General features: G+C 36.7%; 1 protein-coding gene across 2 annotated transcripts in view; it reads left to right on the top strand.

The window, feature by feature from the left end:
• Positions 1–24,875, top strand: part of CNTNAP2 (contactin associated protein 2) — a 2,064,798-nt gene that overhangs the window by 804,482 nt on the left and 1,235,441 nt on the right. For both annotated transcript variants that reach the window (XM_036864011.1, XM_036864010.1), the window contains exon 5: positions 10,591–10,738. In XM_036864011.1, coding sequence (XP_036719906.1) covers positions 10,591–10,738 — 148 coding nt within the window. The remainder of the gene's footprint in view (positions 1–10,590; positions 10,739–24,875) is intronic.

Genomic DNA, 24,875 nt, shown 5'->3' with positions numbered 1-24,875 from the left:
GTATGTTGGCATTTTTCCCCCAACATATTTGCTGTGGTTTAGCAATCTAAGGAATATGCTTTTAGCAGAGTTCAAGTGCATTACAGAAGTGAACATAGAGATTTGATGGTCGGGTTTGTGTGTGTGTGTATGTGTGTGTTAATTTTCACATTGATCCTAGCATTTCTCCCCTGATTTTGATGTGATTTTTGCGGGACTGTTTCCTGTTTTTCCCCCATGATCGCTGGAATTCCCGGACACTTTATCTATTGATAATGACATCCCCATAACTCTGGGAAAACTTGTTTTGTTAACCTAGTGTCTTGTCGAATCAGACAAGCATGCTCTATTTTTTTTTCCTGTAGAATATTATCTAACATATGGTTTATTAACTATAAATATTTTTGAACTAGTTTTTGGTACATCCAAAAATAAGAGCTATGAAATGTAAACAGGTGGGAGTTTGGGAATGAACACTTTTATTTATTCATTTAACCGGGCAGTAAACTGATACTCACTAAGCACCAACCACTGTGCTAGGGGCAGCAGAATAGCGGTGGACCAGAGGTTTGATCACAAGCTTCCATGCTGAATTACATACTTCTGAAACAGTGATTAGGTGGATTATCACAAACATAATGAAGTTATTACGATTGAATGAAGGGAAAGAAAAGTATAGGATGCTATGAGGCTCCCTGCAGAACGGTGGGTGATTGAGGAGTGAGTGTCAGGGAATGGACTTACTGCAGAAGCTTATGTAAGCTGAGTCCTGCAGGATGTGTTTGTACAGCCGAACCAAGAGGATGACAAGAGCGTGCCCGTGAAGAGGCCAGAGTGGGCTGGTAACATGTAGTACTTTATGAAGGTACTTCTTTTCTTTCTGCCTCAGGGAGTATAACTGAGGCTTGCAGACTCCGATCAAGGTTGCACAGTAGAAAATCCGTTTCTACCTTTTGATATGAATTGATGGCATGAGGACAATAACATTTAAAATCCAGCAAGAAATAAAATCTCACTGAAAGAACAGTAATTAGAATGATCACAGGTTTATGACATCAGCTTAAGGACTCATCAATATGTGTTTCTATGGCAGCAGCGGCATTTTCTGCCTTAAGAAAATAAGATCTCTCACTTTAAGAAGTATTCGTGTGTTGTTGTTTTTCTCACATAATTTGCCATTTATGAGACTTGTTGGTAGCACTAAAAGCTCCTCCTAGGCTTGCTTATACAAGAGCTGGGTGTTTTAGACATATTTTTCAGTCTTAAGCAAAACCTTGAGCTTGCAATCCCTTATTTTAGGTTTCTGAAAAGGTGAGGTTTTAGTGAAGACTAAATATATTTATTCCCTTCATAAAATACTTTCTAAGTTACACTTCAAACTGCATAATAATGAATTTGAGGGAAAATGTTAGTTCCTGCATTATACATAACATCCTTCTAAATACCTATATATTTTCCTCCAGTCTGATAAATCATATGCTTCAAGGGTTGACAAAATGCTTTTCCAAAGTTTGTTGGTTTTTAAATGCCAAGTGGCTCAAAAGTCTGCTGATGATTTTAGATTTGGCATCCTATCTGAGGGAGGATTTATTAATTTGAAAGATTGTCTTAGACCAGGGGTTGGCAGACTCTAGCCCATGGGCTAACTCTGGTCCATGCCTGTTCTTTTAATGTCTGTGAACTAAGATGGTTTTTACATTTTTTCAAGTGTTGTTAAAAATTAAAAGGAAGGAGAAGGAGAATCTGGGACTGAAAGGTATGCAGCCTGCTAAGCCGAAAATATTTACTATCTGGTATTTTACAGAAAAAGTCTGCCTCTCCTCTCTTAGGCCATCGGAATTATTTGAACTAGAAGAAATATTTAGTGCACATGGTGAGAAATTTTCAGTTATTAAAACTTCAGTGATACTTAGATTATTCTGCAGTTAACTTTCTGAACAACTCACAATTTTTTTTAAAAAAAAGCTCTCTTGGCTGTATATTTTAATAATTTATAAGACAGTAACTCAGAACGAGCACCGTAAGTTTAGCATTACGTTATATTGTTCTCAGTTTTACTAAGCGTAAAACTTGGCGAATTACATAAATGCTATGTTAGTTTAAAAAAAAAAAAAATCCTTCTAAGCGTATATACAAATCACAGCCAGTACGGGAGATTTAGTAGCAGTGACATGTAATTCACAAGCTTATGTAAATTGATTTTCAGTCTTAAAATGATGAATTTGGCTGGTGCTTCCATGTATCCACAAAGCATACATTTTGTGTGACATTAGTCTAAATGAAGGTTGATTTTTTTTTTTTTTTTTTTTAATTTATGGCTGTGTTGGGTCTTCGTTTCTGTGCGAGGGCTTTCTCTAGTTGTGGCAAGCGGGGGGCCACTCTTCATCGTGGTGCGCGGGCCTCTCACTGTCGCGGCCTCTCTTGTTGCGGAGCACAGGCTCCAGACGCGCAGGCTCAGTAGTTGTGGCTCACGGGCCCAGTTGCTCCGCGGCATGTGGGAATTTTCCCAGACCAGGGCTCGAACCCGTGTCCCCTGCATTGGCAGGCAGGTTCTCAACCACGGCGCCACCAGGGAAGCCCCATGAAGGTTGAATTTTAAAGGATAGTGTTCTATTCAAGAAAGATTCAAATTCCTTTGTAATTTTTCAATTTTTGATACAGATTTCCAAATCATAAAGGTTTTGTAAAAATCAGCTGTATATCTTACCTTGTTTTTTCCTTCCTTTTTTTTTTTTACATTCATGTGAAAAAGTGCAAGTGAGTGTGAGAGTCAAATGATGTGGGGAAAAAAATGTTCTTTTCAAACCCTATGACAATGTAGCCATTACTACTTAAATAGTACTTGCACTATAGCAGACCTGCCTTTCTTTTCATAATAAACAGTGTCATTCAGACTTTTTAATTGCTTGTATTAAAATTTGCAGAGGAGCTTTGGCTAATGATCACAGTAGGAGCATCTTTGGGGAAAATGCATGAGAAAAAAAGATATTAATGTTGTCAAAATTCATGGAAATAAAAATGCTGAGAAAAGTAAAGGATGCAGGCAAAATATGCTAATAAGTGGGCTGGAAATCAAGTGTACATCCAAAATGTGGTAGGATAAAAATTATCTATCAAACTTTAAATTTGATATTCAAATAGGTAACATCAAATATCAAAAATAAAATGTGTTGTGCATAAATAGAAAAAGCTTTATTCCCAGCTGAAAATTTGATTCTCAAACAAAAGTCAGTGTGGGAGTGGATGCTCTTGTTACTTTGCCCTGGTTTGCCCAGACTAGCTATTCGACATCCAGTTAAGTCCTCTAATGTCTCAGAGCCTGAGTTTCCCGATTTGAAAAAAATAGCATCCCTTCCAAACTTAGAATTTCCTATGAGGCACAAACAATACAGAATGTACTAGAACGCTTTAAATAATAAAGTGATATATAAATATTAGGTGTTGTTTTTATAAAATCAATGGCAACACCTCCTTCTACTTTTCTTAACTTTTCCAAATACTGCTATAGATGAGACATTTCACATATATTTACACCTTTATATTCAAGACAATGATTGGTAACACCTACACCATTCTTTTGACATGTTTTAAACTTCAATTTAGGGTACTGTCTTAAATCTCAGTATGCTTGGAAATGAAAAGAAGTGCAAAAAACACAATGTACTGATGCTGTGAATTCTGAATACCATATGCCCTGCATTTGTTCATAAATAATAAATGTTACCCTTTCTGAAAAGCTATCCTAAACATCTCAAATTTTCTATGTGACCTTTCAATCTGATGGAGAAGTCTCAAATGCAATACATTTAAATCTTCACTAATTATCTTTCCCTTTAAATATCTTTGTATTAGTCGATATTCTTTCAGTTTCCTAAAAAGCAAACAAATGAGAACACAGGTCAAATAATCAAAAAGCCTGTAGGCTTTCTTCAGCAAGCTCTGAATTTAGATGCTGAAATGATGTCATCACAGATGGGCCTACTTTGTCTTTCTCTGACATCCATCCCTTTATAATACAGTGGCCAACAGGAGCTCGGTGGATGGAGAGCTTTCATTCCTAGTGGTTCTGTGTATTGTTTTGTTTTCTCCTCACATATGTCACACATTTGGGATCCAGGATACAAGAAATGTCGTGTCGCTCCTCTCCAGCACTCACGTCCACTCCATCATTCCTACCTTTTCCATAAACAACCCCACTCCTCTGGAGCACATGTCACCAGATTATTCCATCCACCACTATCCTAGGTTTTATATTATGCTATAGTCTTCTTCTATTTTCCTAGGAACTTTGCTTTTGGGGAGGGAGATTTTACTGGCCCCAATCTTAAAAATTAAATTATGTGACTTTTTTGCTTAAAACTCTGCAATGGATTTCCTTCCAGCCCAATTAAAATGAAACTGACAACATTATCATGGCCTGCAGGCCCTCCTTGCTTCTTCACTGTGCTCCATAAACTCTGGCTTCCTTAGGGTCCTCAGAACATGCAAAGTATACTCAAGCTGTTTGCATTTCTGGCCTTTGTGTATACAATATATGTAATTTTATATATATACACACACACACACATATATGTATATGTGTGTATACATATATGTGTGTGTATGTGTGTGTGTGTATATATATATATATAAGCATACCTGGGAGATACTGTGTGTTCAGTTCCAGATCGCCACAATAAGGAGAATATCGCAATACAGTGAGTCACGTGACGTTTTTGGTTTCCCAGTAAAGCAGTGTCAAAGTTATGTTGATACTATACTGTGGTCTATTTAGTGTGCAATACCATTATGTCTAAAAACAATGGGCACATCTTGATTTAAAAATGCTTCATTGCTAAAAAACGTGAGCCATCATCTGAGCCCTCAGGGAGTTGACATCTTTTTGCTGGTGGGGCGTCTTGCCTCCACGTGGACGGCTGCTGACTGATCAGGGTGGCGATCGTTGAAGGCTGGGGCGGCCGTGACGCTTTCTTAAAATAGGACAACAATGAAGTTTGCTGCATCAATTGACTCTTCCTTTCATTTAAACACTTAGATTTATGAATTGGCCTAATTTCAGTATTGTTCTCTCTCAGGGAATCGGGAGGCCCAAAGAGAAGAAAAGAGATGGAGGAATGGCCGGTCAGTGGGGCAGTCAGAACACACACAACGTTTCTAGATTAAGTTCACTATCTTATATGGGTACGGTTCATGGCACCCCAAAACAATTGTAGTAGTAACATCAAAGATCATTGATCACAGATCACCATGATGAGTATAATAATAATGAAAAAATTTGAAATATTGCAAGAATTACCAAAATGTGACACAGAGACATAAAGTGAGCAATGCTGTTGGAAAAATGGTGCCAATAGACTTGCTGCAGTCAGTGTTTCCATAAACCTTCAATTTGTGTAAAAAAAAATAAAAAGAAAACAAAACACAATATCTGTGAAGCAGAAAAATGAGGCATGCCTGTAATATATAACAATATATACATATTATATAACTTGGTATATTCAATATATATATATTCATTGTATATTATTTTTTAAAATTTTTGTTGGAGTATAGTTGATTTAAAATGTTGTTAGTTTCTGCTGTACAGCAAAGTGAATCAGTTATACATATGCATATATCCACTCTTTTTTAGATCTTTTTCTCATATAGGTCATTACAGAGTACTGAGAAGAGTTCCCTATGCTATACAGTAGGTCCTTATTAGTTATATATTTTTTATATAGTAGTGTGTATATGTCAATCCCAATCTCCCAATTTATCCCTCCCCCCCTTACCTCCCTGGTAACCATAAGTTTCTTTCCTACATCTGTGACTATTTCTGTTTTGTAAATAAGTTCATTTGTACTTATTTTTTTAGATTCCACATATAAGCGGTACATGATATTTTTCTTTCTCTGTCTGACTTAACTTGCTCAGTATGACAGCCTCTAGGTCCGCCCACGTTGCTGCACATGGCATTATTTCATTCTTTTTTATGGCTGAGTAATAGTCCATTGTGTATATGTACCACATCTTCTTTATCCATTCCTCTGACAGTGGACATTTAGGTTGCTTCCATGTCCTGGCTACTGTAAATATATTCATTGTATTTTATTTATTATCTGCTCCACTCTGTACTGCCATACTGTGTACTTTAATAATATAAATGAGAACTGAAACTCTGTATTGTTCACCCCTGTCTCCCCAGTGATTTGAACAGTATCTGGTGCATAAAAGACTCTCAGATATTTCCTGAGCGAATGAATAAGTGAATGAGTGAATATATGAATGAATTATTCCAGCAGAAGTGCTAAAATTGAGCCTCATTGAGTTAGGTGCCCACCCCTGGTGTCAGAGAGAGGCATCTGCCTCTCCTGGATCAGGTGGATTAAGAGTGAAGTCTGGGTAATGTTTAAAGAAATTTTAAAGAAAATCTGGATGCTGTTACTTAAAGAGCAGAGTTTGCTGGGGAAGGAAGGAATGGATGTCTACTGTTTTATCCCCCTTCCCTCTTTCTGTCACCAATGCCAATATGTTAATACCTGGGAATAGGTTGCTCTGTATCTTTTGTCTTACTCCCTTCTCTCAAAATGTTGTTACTTCTTCTTTTGAAATATATTCTCTTTTATTTTCTTACTTTCCCTTACCACCATGTGGCATCGACTCTTAACTGTTTGTTGCTAATCTTTCTGCCCCCATGATGATCTCCCACCAACCAGGATCTCCTGAATATGGCTCTTATTCTGTCATCTAATAAAAAGAAATGCATGCTAGGTTCTTTCATCCATAATCAGACAGAACTTGTTAAAACATTCATGATTTTCCAATATGGACACTTCCTTCCAATCAGACTTATGTCCTTATTACTTATTCCTGAATATACCTTAGTTCATGTTTTCAGAGTCCACAATTTTAGTTCTAAAGTAGATTTTCCAGATAAGCTAGTCAAATCCTTTTGGGGGGACAGACACATGGAGAAGGAATGAAAAGAACTGAGGTCTGGAGAAGTTACCCCTAAAGAACAAAATTTCGGCACAATTACAACTTGACTCTGGGTATCTCTAGCCCTGGATCTGAGCTCCTTCTTTATGCCAGCCTTTTCCTGTTCTCTCCTGTGTCTTACTCCCTTTCTACCTCCTGAACACCATTCTGCCCTCCGACCCAGCTGAGGTCTATCTCTTTCTGTAGTGTTCCTGATTACATAGTTTTCATAGGATTCCAAGTACTATTGAAATTACTAGCTATGCCGCGCACTTCTGTACTTCCTTTTGATGCTGCCTTTTGCAGTAAGGCCTGTGACATCATGATTTATAATAAGAAATATATTTTTTCTGTCTTGATCCATGTTTTCCGTCACACAGCTTCTAAAACCCTTGGGACTTCCTAAGTGATAAGTGCAATAAAGCTGAAATGGGTGTCTTTTGTTATGAATAACAAGTTCCTTTCAACCACACCTGAGTTCATGTCAATGAGGGGATTTTTGGAAAGCCCATAGGTAACTGTAAGATGGGGCTGGTTAGCAGGGGAACCAACCGTGTGATTAGAGAGTTGGAATTTGCAGCCTCGTCCTGACCTCTGGGAAGGAGAGAGGGGCAGGAGATTGAGTTCAGTCACCAGTGGCCAGTGATTTAATCATCATGCCTGCATCCTGTAGCCACCATACAAATCCAGAAGTTCAGGAGTTCAGAAAGCTTGGTAAGTGTAGGTGCTGGGCGGGTGGTACGTGTGGAGAGGGCTTGGCACCCCTTCGCACCCACCTTGCTCTATGCATCCCTTCCATCTGGCTGTTCCTGAGTTACATCCTTCATAATAAACCAGTAATCTAGTACGTAAACTGTTTTCCTGAGTCCTGTGAGCTGTGCAGCAAGTGATTGGATCTAAGGAGGGGGTCGTGGGAACCTCCGACGTATGGTCTGTCAGAAGCATAGCTGACAAACTGGACTTGAGATTGGCATCTGAAGTGGGGGTCATCTTGTGGGACTGAGCCCTTAACCTGTGGGATCTGAATCTATTTGCAGGTAGATAGTATTAGAATTAAGTTAAGTTATGGGACGCCAGCTGGTGTCCATAAAGAATTGTGTGACGTGTGGGAAAACCCCTACATCTGGTGTCAGAAATAAAGCACTGGGAGTAGAGGAGAAATGCAGAGGAGTATTTTTCTTCTTTCAGGATTCATAAGGCTACAGATGTCTCAGAAGCAGGGTTCCAGGAAAGTTACTTGCTGTCTTTGTTGTTGTTAATATTCATATACCACCTAGCACCATGTTAAGCATATAGTTGATCCTTAAGTTAAAATTGTTTGGTGGCTTTTGTTGAATATTATTTAAGATAATATTTAGGGCTTCCCTGGTGACACACTGGTTAAGAATCCGCCTGCCGATGCAGGGGACACGGGTTCGAGCCCTGGTCCAGGAGGATCCCACATGCCGTGGAGCAGCGAAGCCTGTGCACCACAACTACTGAGCCTGCGCTCTAGAGCCCACGAGCCACAACTACTGAGCCCGCGTGCCACAACTACTGAAGCCCATGTGCCTAGAGCCCGTGCTCCACAACAAGAGAAGCCACCGCAATGAGAAGCCCGTGCACTGCAACAAAGAGTAGCCCCCACTCGCCGCAACTAGAGAAAGCCCGCGCACAGCAACAAAGACCCAACACAGCCAAAAATAAATAAATTAAATAAATTAATTTTTAAAAAACCCATAATATTTAGATTAACCTATCTGCCATCAAGGATTTAATTCAGGTGATTTTAGTCAGGGATTCTCATTGGTATTGCTTTTGAAGCCAGAACAACCAACAGTGATATTAAAATTCAGCCATGGTTTAATAAAATAGTTAGATTTGTGGCTTCTTTGTAAAACTAAAAGCTGGTTAGAAAAATACCTAAAAAGAAAAAAAAAACTTTTTACTATTTTCCTTAATTAAATGTTGTCAACAAGATGCAAAGAAGATGTCTATTTAAGTGATGAAATTTAAGACCTGAAGCTCAAATGGTTTTGTCCAATGAAGGATTGAAGTGGGTGTGGCTATTTTGAAAAAGCAGTGGTAGTATATAGTTTGAGGAAAACCAAGGAGAACACAACAAAAATCATTGCTAAAGAGGATCCCAGTTTCCAAAGCATGCAATTGTACATGTTATAGACTATTACCCACGATGCAGATTGTTGGAACCATCTTATGTTCTATAAAATAGTTTAAATCTTGAGGAAATATTTCAGTATGCTCCCTGTATTACTAGGTCTTACATTATACATTTTGTATTTTGGAGGCCAGGAGTATGACTGGAGAATGAGCGCTGGGTAACCAACTTTATACCACAAACTTACCTTTGTGGTTTGTATGCAGTTAAACCAGAGCCTTCCATTTCAAAGCTGCTATGTACTTTTTTATTAAAAGCATCTCTTTACTTGCCTCTTATTAATTTTATAACTCTTAAAAGTTGTTATAAAAGAGATATTTCAAAAAGATGAAATTCCTGATTTTATATAGAAGCAAATTCAAAACCTTAGGTCAAGAATACAACAGATTAGCAATGTAATATAGTGTTTACGTTGTATCTTTTTGTGACTAAAAAAGTTCAGTGTTGTTTTTAAAATTTTTATTTCAATGTTTAGGAGATGATTTAAACAAATATAAAAGAGGATCTCATGTAGAATATAGCTTTCCAAAAACTAAAGTTATCTAAGGTAGGGACAGCTAGAATGTATATGTGAAATTAAGCAGCTCATGTTTAAAACAATTCACACATATATTTCTCATTTATTTGACATATTCTAAAATATCATGGTCTCTTGATTTAAATCGTCCTTGCTTTAAATTGTAATTTTATACTGACATTTTTCCTATTATTAAATTCTTATTATTCTTTTTGAGTGTGGCATCTGTGGCTTTCCCTATCCCTGTGCCCCCTGTATTATCTTGCTTTATACTTATTATGCAGTAAATGTTTTATAAATGTTTGCTGATGAATGATAGCCATGCCCAAAGAAAATCCATTTGTTCTCTGCTGATAAAATATAGACAGTATGAACTTTCAACATAAAAAAAGATTCATGGCAAATGATTCTTGACAGAATCTTCTATAAATAAAAAAATGAAATAAACATGTTTCTGATCCACTCATATGTATTTATGCTAAAAAAAGGTAGAAGTCCCCGGCCTCTGCACAGCATATTCAATTGCTCTTTTTACCAAGCTGATGTTGAAAAAATTTTCAAATTTGTAATGATGGCATGGGAAGGTAACATAGAGAAGATTTTTAAAAAGCAAGAAATACAGTTGGATTCTGTGAAAATTGCTTATTTTGTACTTTAAATGTGAAATAATAGAACTCGTAATTTAAATGTTTACTGGATACTACAGTGCGCGCCACAGTGTTTCATTCTTTTAACCTATGTGTGCATTTCCACATATGAAAGGACCCATGGAAACTTTGGCCTAGTTCCCATTTAAAATTGGACTTGTTTTCAAATAAAGAATGTATAGAAGCTTTTTTCAAATTGTTTATGGTTTAGGGAATATGAAATCCCTCCACTGGATAAGAAAATTTATGTTTATTGTAGCACATAGAGAACATGGTTGGTTGTTTCTAAAGTATTTTCCCCTAATTTTCGAATCCCGTTTATTTTTCAGGCATTTCCTGGGAACGTCAACTCCGATAGTGTGGTTCGGCATGATTTACAGCATCCAGTAATCGCCCGCTATGTGCGCATCGTGCCTCTGGATTGGAACGGAGAAGGCCGCATTGGGCTCAGAATTGAGGTCTACGGCTGTTCTTACTGTGAGTACCATACTGTCGAAATTTGTGGTGGATTTTGTCATCTTCGTTTAATTAGTAATTTTGTTATTTTGAATTATTTAATAGTTGCTTTCTCTGACAGTAAACTGCAATGTTTCTTTATATAAATAATATATAAGGTTGTTTGTATGTTATAAATATATATTTACATTTTTACGCAAACACACATATAAGAATATCTTAAGGACACCTTAAGTAGAGGACTTGGGAAATGATTTCTGCTCAGTAGACTAAAACAGCAAAGCTTATTCATAAAGTTGCTTGAAGTCTCATGAAATATTTAAAAAACAGAAACTTACACTCTTATTCATCTTTTTGACTCTGTGATGGATTTGAAAACAGTCTTAAGAACTTCCTTCTGGTTCTCTTTAATTATATATACCTTTTGTTATTTTAAAGCCAACCACTGAGTTTTAAGGTCAATTATATTTTATATGTCTAAAAGTTTTATTTGTTCCTTTAAAAAACTTACTCAGTCACCTAAAAAGTTTCTTTTCCTTTAATCGTGTTTTTGATTACCCTTTTGTATTTTTTAAATACATTATATTTATGTCTCATGATTCCAATATATGGAGTTTTAGGGATTGGCATTCTGCTCTCTCTTGTTTCAGCCAGTTTTGCTAGTGGTGCTTGTTTCCTCCTCCTCTTCCTTCTCCTCCTCTTAATTCTTTCCTTTCTTCCTTCTTCTTCTCAGCATTCTTATCTGCCTATCCTTCTTGTCTTTAACTTTATGCTCATCTATCTTCTCGAACTGTGACCTCAGTTTCTTCAAAACTTTATCTGTGGAACTTCTTTTAGGTGAAGGTTGATGGTGGCTTCTTCTGGAGAAGATGTATCTTATTTGCTTCTATGAAGGCAGTACTAACACAGAATTACTTTCAAGATTATTTGAGGCTTTTGGAGGCCACTAGGTACTACACATTCAGTCTGCAAACACATGATTTGCAAACACTGGCTTTATTTTATGTGGCTGCGCCTCACGGCTTGCGGGATCTTAATTCCCCAACCAGGGATTGAACACGCGCCCTTAGCAATGAAAGCACTGAGTCCTAACCACTGGACTGCCAGGGAATTCCCCCAGACGCTAGCTTTAGAATATGAAGTATCTGGTAAAATAGTCATCTCCTCCCAGGAAGTTTTTCTTCCTGTTCCAGTTGCTGGGGAAGGAGGGTTGCTGGATACAGATAGGGCAGGGAATCAGGAGATCAGCTTCGTGCAAGGAGTTTCCTATTAGACTCTCCCCTACCCCTTCCTGCAGACCCATAGCAACAAAAGCTTAACTGTAATCAGAAAATGCAAATGTCCTATTGGGCAAGCTTTTAAAAATTAACCAAACATTTGGTAGTTTATAATAAAAAGTATATAAAGCTTTCACCTTTGTATGAATTTAGTACCTGTAATGATGACCAAATCATATTTATTCATGGGCAATACTGTTTTGTGAAAACTGGGCTGGTTACTAAAAAAGGGCCGAAGAGATCATTTAATAAATTCTATAGGTGTTTCTTTTATTTGGTCATCACTTTATAGTAGCAAATATAAAGAGTAGAAAGACAGATTTAGTTCTTCAGGAGAATGTAGATATTCAGGAAGAAGATTTAACTTTTCAGAAGCCTAAAATGACCCTCAACATAAACTGGGAGCCTTTCTACTATGTGGTCTGGGTATTCATGGGCACAGAACTCTGTGTTCATACATATTCTAGCTTTCAGCATCATGATGGGAAGGCCAAAACAAAATGTTTTTGTCTGCACGACATATTTTCTAAGGAGCATGTTCAGTTTTCAGTAAATGAAAAACAAGTAATATTCTCCATGGAAACATGATGTATATAATTTATTTTATTAATAATTATTTATTGAGCAATTTCCATGGGTCATGAAATATGCTAAATGTTAATAATATCACAGTAAATAAGAAAAACGTGGTAAGAGAGAAAGTGGAGCAATTAATCCAGTAGTAGTATTTATTAGGATACAAATAATGAGGGTTAAAATTTTCCCAAAGGCACACAGCCTAAGTGACAGAGCTGAAAGGGAAACCAGACATCCTGGTGGTACAACAAGAGCTCACCACCACTACTGTTTTCCTGCTCCTAAATTCTAACAAAGTGAACCTCATGTGACCTTCATCAGGTTGATAAGTCAATTATATTGACACCTCAGAAGCACCCATCAAGCCCCCTCCCAGTTACTACTACTTCTTAAAGGTAAATATTCACCTGATTTTTATCCCCATAGATTAGGGTAGTTTTTTTAATTTTAAAATCTCATACAAATGAAATTATAAAATATACATTATTTCCCCTCTGACTTCTTTTGTTCAAAATATTTGTGAAATCACCCATGTTGTTATTTGAGGTATTTGTTTATTTTCATGAATAATATTATTCTATTGTACGCCTATTCTACAATTATGTATTCATTTCGTGTTGATAAACATTGAGTTGTTTCCAGTTTTTGGTTATTTCAATAGAATTGCTATGAACGTTTTTCATAGGTATAGAGCTAGGAAGGGGTAATACCAAATTAGGATATATGTATGTTTAACTTTGATAATAATGAGAAAAATTTCCTAAAGTGGTTTTATCAATTTAGACTGTCAAAACCAATGTACTAGGGTTCCTAGTTGCGCCACAAATTCAGACATTTAGAAATGAACGTTTGAAAGTTTTAGCCATTCTGGTGCTTGTTCATTATATGCAGTTTAGTGTTAGTGAACATTTTCCTGATTTTTGAGGAGGTTATGCTTACTGTAATTTGTATACCCTCTTTTTTGAAGGGTTTGTTCAAGAACTGTGCCCATACTTCTGTTGAATTGTCTTCTATTTATCTGTTTCTCTGAGTAGTTTTTAAAGCCAACCCTGTCTTTTTTTTTTTTTTTCTCTCTCATTCTCATTATGCTATATAGACATGCATCTTATTTTTGAGAAGGCTTTCTTTAAAAATGGCCGTTTTAAAACCAGCACTGTCCATGAAGTTACTTTAGAATCCACAGTGAAGGGCAAAAGCAGCTTGCCAAAAAGCACATGGTCCGTTGACTCAAGTGTGGTTTAAAGTATGACAGTGTGTTCTATAATCATTTCAAGTAGCTTTGTAAAATGTTGAGTTAGTGCTATCACGAGATTTTCCATCAAGCCTGGGCCTTGGCAATCACAAGACATGAAGGAAAAATGCTTGAAGCTAAATAGGATGCTAGACTTTTCTAGTTTACAAACCTCTCTGGGGGGGAAAATAATCCTACACTTTGGGAAACTGGATTAATCTTTATACCAATAGATGCCAGTGGAGTAAATGATAAATTGGCAACATAAAGTAAGATAAAACTTTATACAAAGATGTCAGTGTTCTAGATCTGCTTCAGCCACTAGCCACATGTGGTTATTGAGCACTTGAAATGTAGCTAAGACAACTGAGAGCTAAGCTGTGTTTAATTTTCATTCATTTGAATTTGAGTTTAAGTAGCATGACTACTGGCTCCCGTATTGGATGGTACAGATTATAAGAACCAAAACGTCTGCTTTTTATTTTTCTCCTGTATCCTTTTTTAAACATTTATTATTTAAATGGCGGTCTCTAATTTTTTTTTTCTTAGTTTGGAAAACGATAATTTAATCATCATGGAAGCTGTCTGTACTATCAAAAATTTATGACTGGTCATTCCTCTAACCAGGTCATTTTTCTAACCAATGTCCAGATCCCATTATTTTTCATGTATTTATGTATGAAGAATGCAAAATATGCCTTTTACAAGAAAAATATACATGTTTATAATAAGAAAAAGATGTGTTAAACATATTTGTTATGGACAACTTTTCCAAAGTTAAACGATGATTTAAATTTACCTATACTGGAATTCAGACTAGAGTGGCCTCATAGAAGATGGCCTTCTATTTCTTTTTTTTTTTTTTTTTTCCATTTAGTGAGCTACTGCCTCAAGGGCTTTGTTTGAGTTTTCAGTGGGAAGGGAATCATGGATCTTTGAGAGGGGACGTGTCCTGTCCCTCAGATACACTCCCATTTTGCCCCCTTAATAACAGCAATCCTGTGTATTCCAGGGTCCAGCAAGGAGATACTAGGCTTTGATCACTCCTAGGGAAAAGAAATCAATTCTCTCATCTTCTTAGAAACCCTTTAGGGGGTTTATCTGAGATCTGTCTTATACCTGCAGGTTAAGGAATGGGTTTGTACTTCTTTTACTTCAAAGTTTGCCAGAAGAACTAGAGAAGGAAAAATGTCAGTATGAGGCTGCTTCTGTGGAAGTGTGTACCTACTGTAATTCCCCTTGTATTTGTCATCTTTCTTCTCTGCAGTCCTTCCATGGTCACTCTGTCATCTGAGAAGTTAGATACTTCTCAAGGTTGAAAGTAAGAAGTTCACTCTGTTCCAGGTGGAGGGGGAAGTTTATTTCCAGGCCACTGCTTTTAAGCCTTTAGAGCTTCTGCTGTTTTTGTTTCCTGACTTGTCTTGATGATAATATGAATTCCAATTTCAATGAATTTAGACTCATTTTAAATCATTCTGCTCCCTCTACATTTGGTTTTCCCTCAAGTGTAGTTGAAATAAGTGCGTGCTGTTATTTTTAAAACTTAATGATATTCCCAGTGTCTTCTGACTCAGTAAGCTTTCTCCCAAAACACTTATGCTAATCTTCTTACTCTGTACCAAAGGGGCTGCATGAAGCAGAAGGGAGAGGTCTCAGTCTAATAACTTTTAAAAATCATTTATGTCTGAAGCACTCAAACATGCATCTTACAAAAGCCCTACATGGTGCATTGATTAAAGCAGTGAGCATTTTCTGATTGCAAATACTAAATTAGCTTTTAACCAGAGTCTTCATAAAAGTAAGGTCAGCACCTTGGCAAACCAGGATACACACAAACCAAAGTAATTTTTATATATGCTTTCAATTTGGATGAATAATTAATAAAGCCTATATATATATGTTACCCAATGCAAATCCTGGTGGAAAATAAGTGCCAGCCGGGGGCGGGGGGGAAGTATATCAAGAGGTGCCGAGTACAGTTAGAAGAAGGACAGTGTTTTGGCCTTTTCATGCTGTGCCAATGGGAATATTCTCTCCTAGGGACCACAGACTAACTGCCGTAGCTCCTGTGCTGCCTAGGCAAGAGATGCTGCCAGGTGTATCTATGTTAGGTTCCCAGGGCTGTCGTAACAAAATACCACAAACTGTGTAGCTTAAGAAAACAGAGATTTATTCTCTCTGGTTCTAGAGAGCGTAAGTCTGAAATTAAGGTGTTAGCAGAGTTGGTTCCTTCTGGAGACTCAGAGAGAGGAACCATCCCATGCCTCTCCTCTAGCATCTGGTGGTTGCTAACAATTCTTGGTGTTCCCTGACCAGTGTTGCCACATCATTCCAATGCCTGCCTCTGCCTTCACGTGGCCGTCTTCCCTCTGTGTGTCTATGTCTCTGTGTCTTCACATGAACTTTTTACAAGGACACCGGTCATTGGATTTAGGATCTACTCTAATTCAGTATGACCTCATCTTAAAGGAACTAATTACATCTGCGAAGACCCTATTTCCAAATAAGGCCACATTTTGAGTTGCTGGGTGGTTATGAATTTGGGGGAAACATTATTCAATCCAGTGCAACATTTATTCATTAAAATTGGTAAGAATTTCTGTGTAGATCAGTTTAGCTGGGCAGAAAAATAAAAACACTTCTGAATGTCAACCCATGTTTTCCTATTTACATTAGATGTTTCATTTTGCATAATACTTGTATTATTTTGTGTTCATCACACACACACATATGTGAAGTAAAAGATTTGTATGTTGCTTGAGGATCAATATATTGTGACACAGATTCATCAATCCATTAGCATTTATCGAATTCGATCTGTAAAGTATTTTTCTAATTTAAAATCTAAAATGCAAATCAGATCATATCACGCCTGTGCTTAAAACACTTTATGATCCTACATTTGCCTATAAAATCCAAGTTGTTCGCTTGAAATATAGTGCCGTCCCTATTACCTCTGCCGTCTTAATGTTCTGTCATTTCCATGTTGTACTTTATGCTCCACTAATACAAACTCTGCGTATTTCCAAATACATGACCTGCTTCCATAACATGTGTTCATCCTAGATACCCTCCCCAACTGCAGTACCCTCTCCATCATTCTTCTGACCAAATTGTCTTATCCTCCAAGATTCACTTGAGATGCAATTTCCAACAAGAAGATTTCTCTGAATTTCCAGAATGAAGCACATCATTTTTTCTTTACTCCTTTTACACTATGTAAATATTTCTAGTGGAATATTCATCAAAACATTCCAAAATATAGCAGACTGTAAGATATTGGGGGGACCGGGCAGACACAGTCATCTTAGCCGTCATTGGCATCCCACTAATTAGCAGACTCCCTGCACGCAATTAATGTTTGCTGAACTGAACTAATGTCAGATGTAAATGATGCAGACTTACCTTATTCCCTCAGTGAAAATTGATTACTATTTACTACTTGATGTTGTATAAATTCCTTCATTGGTTGAACAGGGTATGATATTTTTATTACAAATACACATTTCTTTTTATTAATGTTATTCAAATTATGCTTTTTGACGGTGTATTTTCCTTTGTTTTTAATTGGAGTATAGTTGTCTTACAATGCTATGTTAGTTTCTACTGTACAGCGAAGTGAAGTAGAGTTCCCTGTGCTATACAGTAGGTCCTTATTAGTTATCTATTTTATACATAGTAGTGTATATATGTCAATCCCAATCTCCCAATTCATCCCACCCCTCCCCTTTCCCCCCTTGGTGTCCATACATTTGTTCTTTACATCTGTGTCTCTATTTCTGCCTTGCAAACCGGTTCATCCGTACCATTTTTTGAGATTCCACGTATATGTCTTAATATACGATACTTCTTTTTCTCTTTCTGACTTACTTCACTCTGTATGACAGTCTCTAGGTCCATCCACGTCTCTACAAATGACCCAATTTCATTCCTTTTTATGGCTGACTGATATTCCATTGTATATATGAACCAGATCTTCTTTATCCATTCGTCTGTCGATGGACATTTAGGTTGCTTCCATGACTTGGCTATTGTAAATAGTGCTGCAATGAACATTGGGGTGCATGTGTCTTTTTTTTTTTTAACATCTTTATTGGACTATAATTGCTTTACATTGTTGTGTTAGTTTCTGCTGTATAACAAAGTGAATCAGATATACATATACTTATATCCCCATATCCCTTCCCTCTTGTGTCTCCCTCCCACCCTCCCTATCCCACCCCTCTAGGTGGACACAAAGCACCGAGCTGATCTCCCTGTGCTATGCGGCTGCTTCCCACTAGCTATCTATTTTACATTTGGTAGTGTATGTATGTCCGTGCCACTCTCTCACTTATTCCCAGCTTCCCCTTCCCTCTCCCCGTGTCCTCAAGTCCATTCTCTAGGTGTACATCTTTATTCCTGTCCTGCCCCTAGTTTCCTCAGAACCATTTTTTTTTTTTAGATTCCATATATATGTGTTAGCATACGGTATTTGTTTTTCTCTTTTTGACTTACTTCACTCTGTATGACAGATTCTAACTCCATCCACCTCACTACAAATAACTCAATTTCATTTCTTTTTATGGCTGAGTAATATTCCATTGTATAGTGTGCCACATCTTTATCCATTCATCTGTTGATGGACACTTAGGTTGCCTCCATGTCCTGGCTATTGTAAATAGAGCTGCAGTGAACATTGTGGTACATGACTCTTTTTGAGTTATGGTTTTCTCAGGGTGTATGCCAAGTAGTGGAATTGCTGGGTCATATGGTAGTTCTATTTGTAGTTTTTTAAGGAACCTCCCTACTGTTCTCCATAGTGGCTGTATCAATTTACATTCCCACCAACAGTGCAAGAGGGTTCCCTTTTCTCCACACCCTCTCCAGCATTTATTGTTTGTAGATTTTTTGATGATGGCCATTCTGACTGGTGTGAGGTGATACATCATTGTAGCTTTGATTTGCATTTCTTTAATAATTAGTGATGTTGAGCATCTTTTCATGTGCCTCTTGGCCATCTGTATGTCTTCTTTGGAGAAATGTCTATTTAGGTCTTCTGCCCATTTTTTGATTGGGTTGTTTGTTTTTTTGATATTGAGCTGCATGAGCTGTTTATATATCTTGGAGATTAATCCTTTGTCCCTTGATTCGTTTGCAAATATTGTCTCCCATTCTGAGGGTTGTCTTTTCACCTTGTTTATGGTTTCCTTTGCTGTGCAAAAGCTTTTAAGCTTCATTAGGTCCCATTTGTTTATTTTTGTCTTTATTTCCATTACTCTAGGAGGTGGGTCAAAAAAGATCTTGCTGCAATTTATGTCAAAGAATGTTCTTCCTATGTTTTCCTCTAAGAGTTTAATAGTGTCTGACCTTACATTTAGGTCTTTATTCCATTTTGAGTTTATTTTTGTGTATGGTGTTAGGGGCTGTTCTAATTTCATTCTTTTACATGTAGCTGTCCAGTTTTCCCAGCACCACATATTGAAGAGACTGTCTTTTCTCCATTGTATATCCTTGCCTCTTTGTCATAGATTAGTTGACCATAGGTGTGTGGGTTTATCTCTGGGCTTTCTGTCCTGTTCCATTGATCTATATTTCTGTTTTTGTGCCAGTACCATATTGTCTTGATTACTGTAGCTTTGTAGTATAGTCTGAAGTCGGGGAGTCTGATTCCTCCAGCTCTGTTTTTTGGTTTTTTTCCCTCAAGATTGCTTTGGCTCTCCATAGCACAGGGAAATCAGCTTGGTGCTTTGTGACCACCTAGAAGGGTGGGATAAGGAGGGTGGGAGGGAGACACAAGAGGGAGGGGATATGGGGATATATGTATACATATAGCTGATTCACTTTGTTATAGAGCAGAAACTAACACAACATTATAAAGCAATTATACTTCGATAACGATATTAAAAAAAAATGATTGCTTTGGCTATTCAGGGTCTTTTGTGTCTCCATACAAATTTTAAGATTTTTTGTTCTAGTTCTTTGAAAGATGCCATTGGTAATTTGATAGGGATTGCATTGAATTTGTAGATTGCTTTGGGTAGTATAGTCATTTTCACAATATTGATTCTTCCCATCCAAGAACATGGTATATCTCTCCATCTGTTTGTGTCATCTGTGATTTCTTTCAATAGTGTCTTATACTGAGTACAGGTCTTTTACCTCCTTAGGTAGGTTTATTCCTAGGTATTTTATTCTTTTGTTGCAATGGTGAATGGGATTGTTTCCTTAATTTCTCTTTCAAACAGGGTATGATTCTATCACATCATATTGAATGGTGCTCTAGGGGCCTAAAGAATGTTGAAATAATTGCTAAACTGAATGTCTTAATAGGTGTACCAGAAGAGCCATATTAAAAAAGAAAGAACTCAGTATTTCTTTTTCTAGTTAAATATTTCTAGACCTTGTGTTATTTCTATTTAAGGTTATCTTAAAGCACAATTTCATGAGGCTGCTTCATGGATTACAAATATAAATTGCTTAGCATCAGAGGGGAAAATACCACACTCATTAATTAACTTGAACTTTATATTGAGTGATGTGAAAATAAAAGTAAATTCATATAAAAATAGATTTAATAGCTATCAAAGTCAAGTTATACATGGTAAAGAGATAATTAAAATTGTCATGCCAGTATATTATGTATGCAAGGACACGCTGTGATCTTAAGCTTGTGTGCAATTAGATAAAAAATAAATACATTTGCTGTGTATAACCAGAAATGGTCTTGCTATTAAGAGAAATGGGATTTAGATTCAAGCACATGTTGTATTCTTTGGTTCTTTAAAAAGTAGATTGTATTTCAAACTGGAATTGGAATATTTTATAATAGACTATTTCTATGTATCTAACTGTGGTTCACCTCTGTGGTGATAATGCAGCAACTGATCATTCTTGCACTAGTAGTCTGCTGTTTGTTGAGATGGTGAAAATATACTGGATCATTTGTGTCACAGTCTTTACTTTTTAGCAATCTAAATTTAAAAGTATAGATATTAAAAGATAATAAGGTACTATCATTTTATGTAATAAAAAGTCAGGTACGCAGTGGGTCTCATCCCTGGATTGAAATTTGAGGATGACACTTGCATTGAAATGAGATTTACGATAATGAAGAACAAAGAAGTTCATTCTCATTTTTCGTATCTGTGGAGATACAAGCTATCAGCATTTAATTAATTTTTTCCAGTGTAATTTATTTACTTGGAAAATAGTTACTATTGAATCTGTTCAATGAGAAGGCATAGGAAGTATAACATTCTACTTAAGTACAAGACAGTCACAAGTGACAGCTAGTTCATATTTTGGAGAAATACTTAGTAAGTCAACTGATTTAGAGTTAGGGTTACATTATATTGCTTACTACAAAATCTAACTTTAAATTTACCCTCAGGAATTTTCAAAGTTCACTTATAAAATCAACAATGTTGACTTAAAGCAAACCAGAATTATTAGTACAGAATAACATGTAATCAGACCCATGTTTGCAGCCCCAAATTAGGAATAATCATATACTTCTATTATGGAATAAGAGAGGATATATTTGTATTGCAAATATTATTCCAAAATTATTTTCGTAAAACAATTTTCCAAGAAAAATAAACATATTAAAACAAAGCATAATATTTTCTGATAATTGACTGAAGATAAGAATAAAATAACGAAAAATGACCATGCTTCAGCATGGTTTACAAATAAGGCTTTTGATTAAAACAAAGAGCTGTATGTGTACTCTACCAGAACTTTAAAAAGTTCCCAAGAGACCTCCCAGCCCAATCCCTTATTGGACTAATGAGGAAACCAAAACTCACAGGTTTATGTGACTTGCATAAAAGAGTTAATTGCAGACCTAGGAATCCTGCATAGCAGTCTAGAGCACTGCTTCCTCTCTGACATTTGATACCTCTCCCCTCTTGTTAATTATTCTTTTCTTCTTCTCCATCCACAAGGACTTTTATAATTACAGCAATGACCTACAGAAAATGTTTGTAGATTCTAGTGACTAAAACATTGTCACAGTTTTCACCATAAGAACATATAGAAGGAGATATTTAACAGGAAAAATATCTCAGCAATATTGCACATCCCAAATGTCCAATAGGACAATTTAAATGACTGATCTTCAAAATACACTCATTTGAGCACAGCTTGCAAACAACACAACTCAAGCTTTCTTTGTATTTTTGTGCAGAAAGTTGATCAACATCAGTATATGTCTAGAGGAAATCTCAGCTCCTGAGATATTTTAGCTCCTTTTTACGTGTATGTTAATCCTTATATATGTTAGGTGATTACAAAGAGTATTAAAGTCCAAGTTACAGTTATGCAGTTCATCAATATTTCACTTATAATCCTTGTTTGATGTGAGGAAAGTAAAATTTAAAATGCTGCAAATATATACTAAGAGATTTTTTTATTAGCTTTTATTCTTGAGTTGTTAGTCTTAATTATCACCTATTTAAATTAACTTAGCTAGGGAGATAAGAACAAATATTTAAGATGGCAATTATCACCCTCATGAATAAAAAGTAACAATATAATAAAATAATCATCTAGTATGCTGACTTCTAAATTTCCAGCAACCCAGATTGCTTGGATATATCACTTAAAAATTAGAAATCAGTCATTTTAAAACATTTGATCATTTTATCCTATGAGACTAGTGTCAGATCCTTCATACCAAGACTTGAAAAGAATTATCACAGTTTTCTTTTTTATACTTCTATTCTGGATGGAGCACATATGTAGTATTTTCTTATGCTCCAGAAAGTGTCATATTAGTCTTTTCAGCCTTTCATGCTTGTTTTGGTGGGCTGGGAGGAGTTAAAGAAGCTGTCCTATGTTCCATTTCACTCCCAGTTACTGGGCGAATGATCTTAGGGGAGAAAGAAGGCAATTGATCTGGACCAGTTTCTTTAAACATTCCAATAACTGTACCCCCAAGCACCCCCAAATAATTATCTCTTCTAGGAGAAAAGTCCTCATCTATGGAATGTTTTGAGCAAGCTATCCCTGTTTTAGGTTGCTTTCCCTCTCTAGATTTATGTTCACAGCTCCCTGGAAAATAACTCATAAGCTAGGTAATCACTGAGGTGTTGAATGGAGATGTTTCATAACCTAAACACTCAGGAATAAGCAGGAACTATGCCTGACTCCTGAGATAAGGGAGGAGTTTTGGCTAGGGGACCTTATCCATGGGAGCAGGGTGTGAGGGAAATTTGGTGGTAGGTTATTTTAGACCCTCCTGGTTTTTCTTAGATGTCAACGTATGCATAATACTGGGCCTTAATTTTAGGCCTTATACCAAAGTCTCTTGATTGCTTATTTCCTGAAATTATTGGTAAAATTAGGCTCTGGATAAGACCTTTATCTGTGTAAATGTGATTTCACCATGTGATCCAAATATCACCACATGGATTGTATTAATTACTAACCTTGGTCATATCAACAACATGCAAAACCACATGCAACATTCTTCCTCCCCTGCAATCAGCCTACTGTTTATCAGGTTGTGTATATTGAGTGGTTTGTGCTATTTTAAACTTGCTCTATCAGCCATATTTGTGTATTGTACCAAATGAATCTAGAGAATTGCAAGTATCTCCTTACACTTACTTAGAAATGTAAATGTTTTAATATTTGGGAGGGGAATCCTCTTTCCTATGGCATGGTGCTTATATAGAAAAGAAAAGTCTTTCCCTCAAATCATTTTTACAAGGTTTTCCTATGTTGCAAAGGATTAGGTGAAAATATGATTAAACTCACTCTCTTAAGTGTTTGACTCTGAGCACAATTGGTTTAATGACCTCTCTGATTAACCTCTACTCCAAATTTAGAGTAGAGTTGTATCCATCTATTACCAGGATGCTTTCAGTTGACCCAAAATAAAGTATATTTACTAATGCTAGAGTCAGCAGTCAAAAAGCAAATTCAGTAATTATTACAACACAACCCAGTGAGAGGTCCAGAAGCTTGTCTGAGGGGTAGAGCAGAACAAGGGGTTTCAATTCCTTCTTCAAAGGAGTTTTTTTCAACCATGTTTAAGGTAAAACATAACACAAATTCATTTAAAACCATGCTACAAGGGAAGTCCTCTTAATTAAAGATCATAAGATGACTGGAGAATGCATTGTGTTTCCTCCTTTGTCAGCCAACAATGTAGACTTATTCTGGACTTGGCTCAAAACCGCTCAGCAGGACTTCCCTGGTGGCGCAGTGGTTAAGAATCCGCCTGCCAATGCAGGGGACACGGGTTCGAGCCCTGGTCCGGGAAGATTCCACATGCCGCAGAGTAACTAAGCCCACGTGCCACAACTACTGAAGCCCACGCACCTAAAGCCCGTGCTCCGCAACAAGAGGAGCCACCACAATAAGAAGCCTGCACACCATAACGCAGAGTAGCCCCGGCTCGCCACAACTAGAGAAAGCCCGCGTGCAGCAATGAAGACCCAACGCAGCCAAAAATAAAAAATAAATAAAATAAAATAAAATAAAATAAAATAAAAAGAAAGAAGTGCTTTAATCAATAATAATTTATAAAAAAAAAAACCAAAAACCCGCTCAGCATATGGTAGAATCTCCTCCATCTCTCACATGACCTTCCACAGTCGCTCTAGATCACCTCATCACCTCCTGCTTTTATAATTTGTGGCATTCATTCTTTCTTTATTCTTTATTTTTTTCTCAGTTTTGTAACTTCCTTCTAAAATAAAAGAATAAATAAATGTTTTAAAACAAATCGTATTTTATACTTTGCTCATGGTGAATATCAGTATAGGTCAAAGTCTCTCCTTGACACTTTTGATGTTTTTGACCAGATAATTTATTGTTAGACATGGTGGGGAAGAGAATGCCCTGCTCATTGTAGAATCGTAAGCAGCATCCCTTAGATGCTGGTTGTACCTCATGCCTCCTCCAGTTTTGACAATCAGAATTGACACCAGACATTAGGAAATGTCTCCTGGGGGAAGGTGGGGATGCAAAATTGCCCCCGGTGAGAACTGCTTGCATAGGTGGTGCTAGTCACCTGGTAATTGATTTGTTACGTTGTTAGTCACTTTGAAATAAAGGAAATAGACACACTGTTAGAATCAGT

This window comes from Balaenoptera musculus, chromosome 9 (genome assembly GCF_009873245.2).
Source record: "Balaenoptera musculus isolate JJ_BM4_2016_0621 chromosome 9, mBalMus1.pri.v3, whole genome shotgun sequence".
NCBI classification, from domain to species: domain Eukaryota; kingdom Metazoa; phylum Chordata; class Mammalia; order Artiodactyla; family Balaenopteridae; genus Balaenoptera; species Balaenoptera musculus.
This window is presented reverse-complemented; position numbering and strand designations above follow the sequence as displayed.